Source organism: Schistosoma mansoni, assembly GCF_000237925.1.
Source record: "Schistosoma mansoni, WGS project CABG00000000 data, supercontig 0274, strain Puerto Rico, whole genome shotgun sequence".
Taxonomy (NCBI): domain Eukaryota; kingdom Metazoa; phylum Platyhelminthes; class Trematoda; order Strigeidida; family Schistosomatidae; genus Schistosoma; species Schistosoma mansoni.
This window is the reverse complement of record NW_017386136.1, coordinates 25,778-38,213: the sequence shown is the minus strand read 5'-3', so window position 1 is coordinate 38,213 and position 12,436 is coordinate 25,778. Positions and strand designations below refer to the sequence as shown.

At 34.4% G+C, this 12,436-nt stretch overlaps 2 protein-coding genes across 2 annotated transcripts in view; one reads left to right on the top strand and one right to left on the bottom strand.

The window, feature by feature from the left end:
* Positions 1 to 6,231, top strand: part of Smp_177150 (hypothetical protein) — a gene marked incomplete at both ends in the record, with an annotated part of 8,687 nt that extends 2,456 nt beyond the window's left edge. The window contains 4 exons of the mRNA XM_018792457.1: positions 2,840 to 2,937; positions 4,122 to 4,297; positions 4,933 to 4,982; positions 6,206 to 6,231. Coding sequence (XP_018644436.1) covers positions 2,840 to 2,937; positions 4,122 to 4,297; positions 4,933 to 4,982; positions 6,206 to 6,231 — 350 coding nt within the window. The remainder of the gene's footprint in view (positions 1 to 2,839; positions 2,938 to 4,121; positions 4,298 to 4,932; positions 4,983 to 6,205) is intronic.
* Positions 6,232 to 12,154: 5,923 nt separating this feature from the next.
* On the bottom strand, positions 12,155 to 12,436 carry Smp_177140 (histone H3, putative; the record flags this gene model as incomplete). The annotated part of the gene is made up of 1 exon (XM_018792456.1): positions 12,155 to 12,436. The coding sequence occupies one exon, from the start codon at positions 12,434 to 12,436 to the stop codon at positions 12,155 to 12,157; it is 282 nt and encodes a 93-aa protein (XP_018644435.1).

The following is a 12,436-nucleotide window of genomic DNA, read 5'->3' as shown; positions in this document are numbered from 1 at the left end:
TAGCGTTTCGTCGTATTTGGGACTCATCAACTGGATGTACGTGCATCTTAGAGTGGATAACACGATGGCATCTAAAGCGAAAGGTACTGGGTTCGAGTTCCAGAGTCAACATCAACTCTGAAATGCAGGTACATCCAACTGACGAGTCTCAAATAGGACGAAACACGCGTCATGGATTCCACTGTTAGCCTACTATCCATTTTCTTGGGTTACAGTATGTATTAGTTATTATTACGATTGTTATTATGTCTCGAATTATTTAAGATATCAAAACATAATATTGAACATTGTAAAATAATAATGAATAACAAGCATTAAAATAGGAATACATTTCCATTCATTACTTACTTTACTTACGCCTGTTACCCCTCATGGAGGAGCATATGCCGCCCCCCCTACATTTCATAAATAGATGTAAAATATTATTACAAAAAAGGATTCTATTATTCACATATTGTATTTTCTAATAAAAATACCCTTTATAAATAGTAATAAGAATAGTAGTAGTTGTAGTAGTAGCAGTAGTAGTTGTTGTTAACTATGATAAAATGGCACCAATAATACAAATGTATTTTTGTATTATTGAATAATTACAATAAAAGTACAAAGAGTTAGTTGTCCAAATAATGTTTAGATTACAAATGTTATACATGTTAATTATAGAATAGGTTTTGTATAATGAATACTTGTTGTTATTTGCTTTCTATGTTGTTACTGGTTATTAATGATGTTAATAAGTAGTATTGTGTTATTGTTGTTGTTTTTTTATTCTGGTTAGGGGGGGAAGGAGGAATAGAAGGATTCAAATTGAGAAAGAATTATACTTTTATGAATAATTTTGTTTTTTCTTTTTAATTACCTTTTTCGTATCAATTTTATTTGTCATGTTCTTGTAGATTTTTTCCTAATTGATTCTCATAGTTTAATACAGAATTTATACATTGTATGTATATTGAAAGGTTACTTAACTATTTATCTAATAATATGGTATATTCACTGGTAGAACATTCGGCTGTCAATTAAAAGGTCTCAGGTTCAATTCCTTAACTACTGATTTCGGTTTAAGAAGTCATGATGATCGAATTCATTGTATCATGTTTCATCATTAGATTTAATGATTCCATGGTACGGCCGCAAGTGGGGAGAGTCTGCTCTCCCTCTCGAAACGATCTCACATTGCCGCGTGTATATAGCCTCTGTCAGGGAAGTCCTATTCACCGCCTTCTCTCACAACGGGTGTTGTTTAAGAAATTGAGAGGTGTTATATCTTGTGGCCAAGTGGATGCCTAGTTAATGTGTGACTTAATGAGACCGCCAATCAGGGAGCAGCGAATTATCGATTGGAACAGTGACACGCGAAACCGTACGAGCTGTCTAGAGCGCTAATCGGTCCTGCGATCTGCCTAGCCCAGCCGGTTAAGTCCAAAACACCAATAACAGCCTCTGTGGTATGAATCATTATTCACAAACATGCTGGGTTTATATACCAACCAAACAGACCACATCGTACCATAAAATAGAAAATAACATTTGTACAATATTTAGCCAAAGGTGGCTGTGAATAGGGGGAAAGTAATCAATAAACTGATGATAACTCAAGAATCGTATAATAATAGTTCAAAGGTCAAAATGAAGCTAATGTTAAGAGAAACACGAATATCATTAGGTTAGTTACAATAGGAAACATACTTATTACATTGGCCAATAAATAGTCCTCAAAAGTTACCATTCACAATTCATTTCAGGATACAACAAGAGGACGAAAAGCAAATGTCCGGCTCTTTAACCGGGTTGGTGGACATGGAGGGTCCACCTATGGGAGTTGGAAAACCCTGATTCCAAATCAATGGTGCACATGGACTCCAGTACCCTGAGAGAACAAATGGTGTATGAATCAATAGTTGGTCATCGAACACCATGGAAATGCATCTCCTCACAATGCTCCACTGCCTTATGGATCAGATCTTTAGGTCAAAGGCTCGAGGTGTGGCCCCCTAAGAAAAGCATCTGCTTCAGTTTGGGCACCTGGGTAGTATCACAGCCCTCACACAAATCAAATGAGATTTGTGAGGCGCATATGTATCTGGTGCCCCTTTGTTCCAATCTTTATGTGTTTAAATAATAATAAATGGTATTAAAGAAAATTTTTATCATTGGTTGACTATTGTACCCATTAGAAATCAATGAATGATTAAACAACCATTTCATCCTTCATCATTACTTATCTAGTTGTATGGCAGAGCTCCATCCCTTGATCTTTAGTTCTTACGATGTACACTGAGGTGGAATTCTTTAGTTCAGATTGCCTGACTACCATTCATTAGAGTAAATGGCATCTATATCATTCTTCATATAATTGAACTGCGTTAATCAAATAATATCAGCTGAACTTCGAAATATTCGTTGGTGACTGACAACTCGATAATCTAAAAGTATCCTGCTTTTCACGAGACCAAAAAGTTATTGATTCATTTTTGTTTGAATTCGTAATTATATACTACCAAAGAGCTTTAAAGTAAAACAAAAAAAATATGTATACAGCATTCCTTGGTTTTCAATGGTTCTACACGTGATATTAATTGATAGACTTGTGGCTCAATAGTTAAGGTATTCTACTTACAATCATTCATTTACAACTCCGAACCCATCTCCTTCTACTTAAACCAGGTTGTATCACTTTCTCACACGCTTACATTTTATCTTGAAGCATAATAATGAGCTAATAATAATATTCATGATCAAGTTATATTTTAAGAAAATTGATTAGTTACAAGTAACCTATCTTAATATAAAGATTTGCTTTATTTTCTCTATGAAAAAAATATTGTTGTATTTACAGATGAATATGGAGGTACAATTACACCACATTGTATCATTACATCGACAGACGATATCGATTTTATGTATCCGGCACCGCTGCCTTATAATCTTTGTCAAGTGAGTAATGATAAATTTTTTTCATTGGTTATCTAGACTATAATGTTTATTTATTCTATTTACATCAATATAGTGAATGCTTGTTTTTTACAAAGGAATATGGCTTATCTCATGTTGTGTAGAATAAAAGTTAGTCACTTAGAAATATATCAGCATTATTATAGGATAAGAAGGATCTCTGGACTGATGATAAGTAGTTGGACTAAGTTTCTGTTAGCCCATTACTTACTTACTTACGCCTGTCACCTCTCGTTAAGGAGTATAGGCCACCCACCAGTATTCTCCATTCAACCCTGTCCTGGGTAATCCTTTCCAATTGTTATTCATCCTTTTCATATCTGCTTCAATCTTCCGGCGTAATGTGTTCTTTGACTTTCCTCTTCTCCGTACCCCTTCTGGATTTCAAGTTAGGGATTGAGTCGTGATGCACATTGGTGATTTCCTCAATGTATGTCCGATCCACTTCCAACGTGTTTTCCTAATTTCCACTTCAACTAGAAGCTGGTTTGTCTTCTCCCATAAAACGCTGTTGCGGATAGTATGTGAACATGTTAAATCTATCAGAAAAACCTATAATTCTCCAATCAAGACATGAAGAACAATTAGTTCATTGTTCCTCTACAACTCTTCAAGGAATTTCTACTGTTTAAAGTGTTTTCAACCTTATAGCCTTCAACGAACTTTCGTAGGAATTCTTGAGGTCTTTCAAAAAGTGTTGCAAGTCGGAACTGAATTATGTATTTCATGTAAGGGTACTGGTTTTCTTTCGGTTTATGGAATAATTATGACTGTATTGTGTTAAATATAGTTTTCATAGTTGAAAGCGTGAGTCAATTGAAGCTAGACCACCAAGGAAAACCTGGAAGCACTGGACGACCGTTTCGTCTTATTGTAGGACTCGCGAGGCGGGACCGTGGATGCTCATTGCTGAGGAGTCCTATAATAAGACGAAACGTCTGTCCAGTGCTTACAGGTTTTTCTTGGTGGTCCAGCTTGAATTGACTCACGCTTTCAACCATGAAAATACTAAATCTCCACAAAAACCCCTTCTAAATATGGCTTTCTTTTGTTATGATATCCAGCTGATGGTCATAGTACTTCTGTGATATTCAAGTTATTTATTTATTCACTGTCAATATTTATCGGTCTTACTTCTATTGTGCTCATTTGTCAAAAATATATAGATTTGGACAGCATATTTTGACTTTTTACGTGCAAGGTTTTTGGATAAAAGAGAGTCAAATCAGACTAGCGTTAAAGATAATAATAAGAATACTGATAATCACAATAATGTCAACGATGTTCATCGTTCAATTGCTGACATTCAACACTCCAGTTTCAGTAAATCCAATGCTTACATGTAAGTTTGTTTGATTCCATTAGTACGACTAACTTTTGTATTATATAATCGTTTGGACTAAATAATTATGAATGTTAGCCCTGAATGTACTTATGTGTTGTTTTAAAAAGCTTACAAATTGTTGCTAGGTTGAATACTGGAAAACAAAAACGAATGCATGGCAGCTAGTTGATATATTTTCCTCTTTAAATATTGAGTTGAGGAAAGATGTAAATATATATTAACTACTACTTCTATGAATCCGGTGTTCATCTCGTGCTAACGAGGTATGACAACCTGGAGCGATGTATATATGTGCTTGGTCCTACGTTGTAGTTCACTGACTGACTGAAGTGCATAAATTATTATTGTGTATAACGGTCAGTCAGTCACAACGTAGAACTTCGAAAGTACGTTCATCAGTTCGAGTTGCCATACCACATTAGCACAGAGATGAAGTTGTCGATTCCAATCCCATAGTGGTAGAAGTAGTAACAGTATAAGCATTATGTGAAAGATTAGGGTTTGGAGATGTTATTGAAGGAGTATAATCCAGTGTATAACGGTAATATTGTATTTGTCACTATTATTATTGCGCTATGCCTGTTATTCTGAATACCATTTGTTAATCCTTTTTTTACATTATACCTCTTCAGATCTGTAAAACATTTATCCGCCTATGATGAACGTCCCACTGAAAAGGATAGTAAGTTATTTATTTCATGTTATTTTTTTCACTTCCAGGTTTTCAGTTTATGGACTTTGTGTAGATTGTAGAATTATCACATCTAAATCATGAACTGATCTTACGATGACTATCATTGAAAATCTGCAAACACTAGACGGGCGTTTTATCCTTGTATAGGACTTCTCAGCATTGGATATCTATAGCCCTATAGTTCTTTGGTTTAGAGGTTAAAAGATTCGTGCACGAGACCGAAGATTCTGGGTTTGACTCCCTGTATAGTCGCAAAGTTATGTTTAGGAAAATTTTTAACATCTTTTTTGACTGATGTCAATTGAATATTCGGAAGTGGAATCCCTAATATTCGTGTATCTACTTTGTTAAGTATTTTATAATCGTTCTCCTTCCATTAAGTATCATTACTTTATTTAACTGACATATGAACAAAGTATTCAATTACAAATGTCTATTTATTATCCAGTTATTCTAATTGTAAACTGGATTAGTGAAATATGTAGATGAACATCTAAGTATGTGTTATTGAGAGTCCTAGGTCATTTCTCGAAATTTAAGAACATTCTCCTAAAATCCACTTAGTATTATTTGTTTGAATCTTTCCAGTGATGTTTAAGACTGCAACTGGTAAGTCTCTAATTGGCATATGTGCATACTGTGCGTATTACCTCGATATAGCCTTAATTCACAAGCGTTGTAAGCAAAGCGTGAACACCAACTCTGAGATGCAGGTACATCCAGCTGACGAGTCCCAAATAAGACGAAACACGCGTCTTGGATTCCACTGCTAGCCACTATCCATCTTTGCTTATTCTCCTAAAATATTTTCATTTCTCTAGTTAAACAATTATCGAATTAGCTACCAATGTTAGCATGATTTTCAGAAGCTCTTAGAATATCAAAGTCACATATACTCTTATAAATACCTTTTTTGCTATACATGAAATAACCTTAGAAGTAAAGTTTTTCCATACTTTTTACCTTTTGTTTTATATTTCGGTTTCAAAAGTTCAAGAATTCTTGTGATGAACTGTGCATCGTTTCAAGAGTTGATGTTTAAGCTTTGAAGTGTAATGCATCATATTTATAAGTATGGCTTGTTTTGCTGACTCTTATTTTAATCAGTGTTGTCGTTGATAGAGATAATATCAATGGGTGGTTTATGTTATAACTTTAAAACACTAATTCACTCGTTGTCAAGTGCTTAATTTTAAACTATTTGTTTACAGATTTGACTATCACCTTACCTACTTAAGTTTGGAAAGTAGTAATATAACCGCTGCTTACAGGAACACTGTAGCTCTAAAGTGAAGGCGTCAATTTCTCTATTCAGTAAATGAGTTCCATTCTAGAGTTCATAATTAGTTTCCATAATTTGTTTACGCTAAGATAAGTCGGTCTTTGTTTTACTTATATTCGAATTTAAAAGTCTAAACTGTCTCACTCACCATGCACTTGGATATGTAAATTAATAATACTACTCGGTTTTCCAAATTAAATGAAGCCGGGCTCGAACCTGAGACTTAGCAACTGAAAGTTGGATCCCTTAACCAATAATCCATTACTTTAACATTTTAATTCAATATCAGTCTTATAGTTGTCAATTTTTCTTAATGATTCCCTGAGAATTAATATCACATTAAAATTAAATTGAAAAATTCATTATTTACTTAGTATTGTTTGTTTGAGTCTTCCCATTGATGTTTAGGACTGCAACTGGTCAGTCTCTAATTGGTATATGTGCATACTGTACGTATTGCCTCGATATAGTGTAGTGCCGTGCTTCGTTAATTGATCGCTTCGATAACCGTTATTATACCAATCTTAACGGTGTAAAATATCAGAAGGCAAAGGGAAGCGGCAAGTACATTTTTATTGATAATTGATGCAGACCAGAAAGTTGTAGGCACATGGGCAAATGTTAGCGAGCGAAGCATACATGACGCGTATTGGAGATGGCTGGGAAGCCAACTCGCTATAAGCAAGCATTACTCAGTATTTATAATCAGACAAAAATGAATGACAGACATATGATGAATAAGATACGAAATGTGCGTACACATGCTCTCATATAAAAAGGTAGTCAAGGTTAATAAGCGAATAATTAGCAAGATCAAAATATGACTCATAATGGACAGGCGAATTAGCTTGGCCGGAAGCTAGAATAAAGTATATGGGGTTAACATAACAACCGATACTACAATAGCCTTAATTCACAAGCATTATAAGCAAAGATGGATAGTGTCTAGCAGTGGAATCCAGGACGCACGTTTTGTCCTATTTCATTATTATTATTATTTCAAAGTTTAATTAACTTTTCATAAATCAACTCCTATTTTTAAGTGGTTAATAAACATGTATTAATGATTAGTAAGTAAGTAGTCTTATGACTATAGTTCATGTATGTATGTATGTATGTGTGTTTAGTTTAATTTACGTGTAAATTTGTCCTGGTTTTTGAAATTCAAATTGTTTTTTTAGGGGGGTGGGGAATAATTCACTGTATTTTATTTTTTCTTAAACATAAATTCATGTTTGTTAGTTAATGTTTATATATATGTAAATCTCTAGAAGACGAAATAAGAACTAAGGTACTTTCTCTCTTTTTTTCTCCCCCCTTTCTCTCTCTCTCTCTCTCTATCTATCTATCTATATATATATATATATATATTGCCGAAATGTGTACAAAAGTGCATAAATTTAATTACATTTAAAATCTCTTTTTTTATATTTTCCGTAATTCAGTATGTACTGTTTGTACATGTTTCCTCCCCTCTCTCTCTCTCTGTCAATAGAAAAATTACATGTTGTTTTTTTCTTCAATTTCTTTTATTCACGTTTATATTACAACGACTATACTTTCCTACACTATACTATTAGGCAATACAATCATTTGGTGTTAAACAGATCTATTTTCTTTTTTTCTTTGAAAAAAAAAAGAGATTACACACTGTTTATACAATAAAGCGATTCATTCTTTTATTTTCCTACTTGAAATACCTTGTTGTAATCTTTTCACTCTTTTTTTCCTGTTTCATTTTAATGAATTTATCAATGCTCCACTTCTATGTTAATTTGCTTACATTGTACTATGTTGTTGACTTACCACAAGTCCTAGGTTCTCTAGTATACAGATTACTGAAGAATTCCTAAAAGAAAATAAGAAAGGTGCCTAAGGTTGTGTTTAGTTTTCAGCAGTTTAGTAGTTAGAAATTAGTCTATGATGTATAAAATAACCCAAACATTATTAGAAACGAGGGAATGCAAAAAGAATCAGTGATCTATCTCTACAAAATCACTTCAACTAAACATTAGTAGTGAGCTGACTGTAGACTTACTTCAAAGTATTCCCGAAGTTTTAATGGTAATTGGTGGAGTGCATAGTGAAACTGTTTTGACCAATGACATTTTATGATTATCACGCTTTACCATGAATTGATCGAAGTTGGTATTGTGCCAACTTATTGGTGATCCTAGTGTTTATAAGTCCCCCATGAATCTTGAAAGTTCTTGGTTCAATACATGGTATGGATGTGTGTGCATTCCTGAGGAGTTCTACATTAAGAGAAAGTATCTGTACAGTGCTCTCTAGTTTTTAATGGTACCCTAACTGAGATCACTGTGTGAGGAACAGGACCTGCAAACTTTGAGTTTTTTTGCACATCTGGGAATCGAACCAAAAACCTTCTCCAATTCTTGACTATCATATCAAGATATCTCGATAGTTTCATTATCCTTAAACCAAGTTTGCATTGAAGTGGAATACCTACCTACACTTGATAAATGAATTGCAGTTTGATTGAAATTTATAGTCCATTGTTTATTAGTTTAACACTCCATTATTAACTGACATTCTGCAGAACCTACGCAACCCCGAATTATTTCTAGGTACAACTACGTGTTTCATTTAGGAACTCCTAAAACAATAATTTATATCACGGACTGATTTTAGTTAGACAACCATCTGAAACCAGGAAACACCGGATAACTGTTTCGTCCCAGTACGAATTAAGCGCTTACTTCGAAGCCTGGGTCTAACCTCCAGTGTGATTGTGAATGCACACTTGGTGAGCCCCACAGTAGGGTGAAACAGCTGTCTAGTGCTTCATGACTATTGATGGTTGTCTCTTCAAGATCAATCCTTGATGTATACTACGAAAACTCAACATTTCCACAAACCCCCCATGCTAAAATTAATCAGTTGTTTAAGATTTAAATGAATAACATAATAAAGGAATCAATATTCACCACAGTGTGTTATATTGGTTAGTTTCGGAGATCTCGATTAGAATAGTTGGAAATCTTTACATTTGTGATATTAACTGTCCATTACTTCACTAATCAGTCAAAGAAAAGGTGTTTACTTCTGATTGGTGAACAAATATGCTTTGGTTGAAGTCGCCGTACCACATTATCATGACTCGAAAAATAATAAATTAATTAATGTAACATGGTAGCAACGGTGATGTCGAAGCCTAACAACTTAGAATATGATTTCAAAAGTCAGAATAAAATGTATGTATGAAAGAACACTGGAACTTAAGGTGTTAAACGTGGTAGAAAATAAATACAACTGCCGAATTGTGACTAATTCGAAGCCATATTATCAAACGTCTACATTTTACTAGTGATCAATTAAGAATACATTTCGTCAGTCAGCTCCAAAAAATATTTATTCTCCTTTTCTCTATTCCATATTATCACAATTATTCGAACTTCTCACAAAAACGTATGTGTAGTCGATATAGAATATTTTTAATATGGCTAGCAATAGGATCTAAGATGCGCATTTTCTCCTGTTTTAGGGCTCGTCTTCTGGATGTGCCTGTATCCGATACTTGATGTTCACTCCTGAACTTCAGAGCAAATACCGTTTGCTTTAAACGCCATCGCATCATACACCTAGCTGTTGAGTACAGATAGCCACTCAGTAAATCTTTATCCCAACCTAGACTGGTTAAATTTCAGTCAAAAATATCAACAACGGGATTATCCGAACCATTTCAAATTGAATCAAAATATTATCCTTTCGTTTGATTCTATCATTGCTATTCATATAAGCTAAACATCAGATTTAGATCTATACCTCTCTAGTCAAGAGGGTGAAACTAATTTAATTTATCAGATCGACTCTAGAATATGATATATATATATGTACTTAGTTTCCCCTTGAATCTGTTTCCATCTCTTTTGAACAAAGTCTACTTAAGAATGCAGCTTTCTAAATTTCTTTTTTGAAGTAAAACAGTAATATGACTACAATCGTTTTCTTCAGTCAATGTTTTATCTTTATACAAATCTTCGAATTCATTTCTCCATACACCCTCAGTATTGATCTCCATTTTCACTACGATTGCTATTGTTAGTGGTGGTGGTGGTGGTGGTAGTAGTAGTGGTAATCGCAGTAATGATCATAATAAATGTCTGATTTTAATGTGTAGATTAGTGTAAGTGATCTTAATACTCTATTGTTCATTTTCTATTCTCTTCTTTCTTAGCTCCTTATCCTCCTCATAGATACTTATTGTGATTATATTTTTGTTCTCATCTAATTCACTATTGTTTATTTTCATTCTGATTTTTCAGTGTGATCATATAAATTTTAATGAATGATGATAGACAGTTAGATATATTTGCTAATGTTCAACTTTAAACTAAGTGCTTTGGTTGTAACCGTTGCTTGGGGACTGTTAGCGGGATATAAACCGGATTAAGGTCTAATATGTGTTTGATCGTGATGGTGCACGCTGATTGGCTAATTCCAAACCAATTAGCTCTGGCAAATTATTGGAGAAACATCTAGAAGCTTCTTGTGCATATACCATAAATATATGAACGTTTTTCTAACCATTGATTGCTGTTCACCTACCCTTGTTATTTTGAATACAATTTCGTTCCTGCCCAACGTGTTCTGATTTTGGGATCTTGTCGAGTGTCATCGTATAAGAATACTAAGCAATAGGAGTAGTTGGGTCGTTTATTAGCAAAACAATTATAACGGGGACGTTAAATGACATGGATCAAAATCAGTCCCAAATATGTAAATGGCTTCACTCTTTGTCTCCCTTTAAATCTTGATTTTCGAAATTATTCCATGTTTTGTCTATTTTAGTAATCTTTGATTGAATCAAACTAACCCGATCTAATCTTTTCGACTGTTACTGCTTTTATTACTCTGATAATTTCATCTTGCTATTTTAATGTGGTATGACAACTTGAATCGATCTGTACATGTGCTAGGTTCTACATTGTCCATAACTGACTGATGGAGTTAAACATTTATTTGTATCGAGTACTTATAGGGGTGATTCACATATTGTAGAACTAAGTTTTTAGCAAATAGTACTAATCCCGATGAACGATGGTGGCCACCGAATGAAATTGATTCTAACTACGTATTTTAAATATAACACATTCGACCTAAAAGTCCTGCTGTGCGTACTGATAACAAGTCTAAAATCAATGAAATATTTATTCACTAGTTTAGATAAAACGGGTGAAATATGAATAGCAGTGGAATCTAGGACTCGTGTGTCGTTCTGTTTTTTTTGACTCGTCAGCTGGATTTACCTGTATCCCAGGGTTGATATTCGATCCTCAATTCAAACTCAATACCTTTTGTTTTAAACATCAACGCGTTATTCAATTAGTTGCTGAGTCTATTTAACACCAACTGTAGGATGCAGGTAAATCCTTCTGACAAATTCGATGTAGACAGTGAGACGTATGTCCTAAATTCCACTGCTGACTATACTCCATCTATTCTATATAAACCTATGTGGCAATACACATCAAAGCAACATAGTCGGAATGCACATATGTCAACTACGATTGATCAAAAATGTAGTCAAAATATCAATAATGAGATCATCTAAATCATTACAAACCAAATACGTGTTCACCGATAGTTAGTTTTCATTAAATATCTAGTTAAATAATCAAATGTAGTGTAAACTTCAATTCAAAATGAACAATTTCTACAAAGCTCTTATAGTAATAGAAAAGCAAAATGTTGGTAATACCATTTAGTTAAGTACAACCGAATATCTTTTAAAAAATTGATGACTTGTACATTAGTGTAAACAGGCAGGATATCCTTTGGCATGATGATGATGACACGTTTAGCATGGATAGCGCATAAGTTGGTGTCTTCGAACAGTCCAACTAAGTAGGCTTCGCTAGCTTCCTGAAGAGCAGACACGGCTGAGCTCTGGAATCGTAGATCGGTCTTGAGCGATCTCTCGGACCAAACGCTGGAATGGAAGTTTACGAATCAGGAGTTCGGTGCTCTTCTGGTAACGACGGATCTCTCGAAGGGCAACGGTCCCGGGTCGGTATCTGTATGGCTCCTTCACGCCACCGGTAGCCGGTGCACTTTTACGCGCAGCCTTGGTGGCCAGTTGCTTAGGAGGTGCCTTACCTCCCGTTGATTTGCGAGCTGTCTGCTTTGGTCGTGCCAT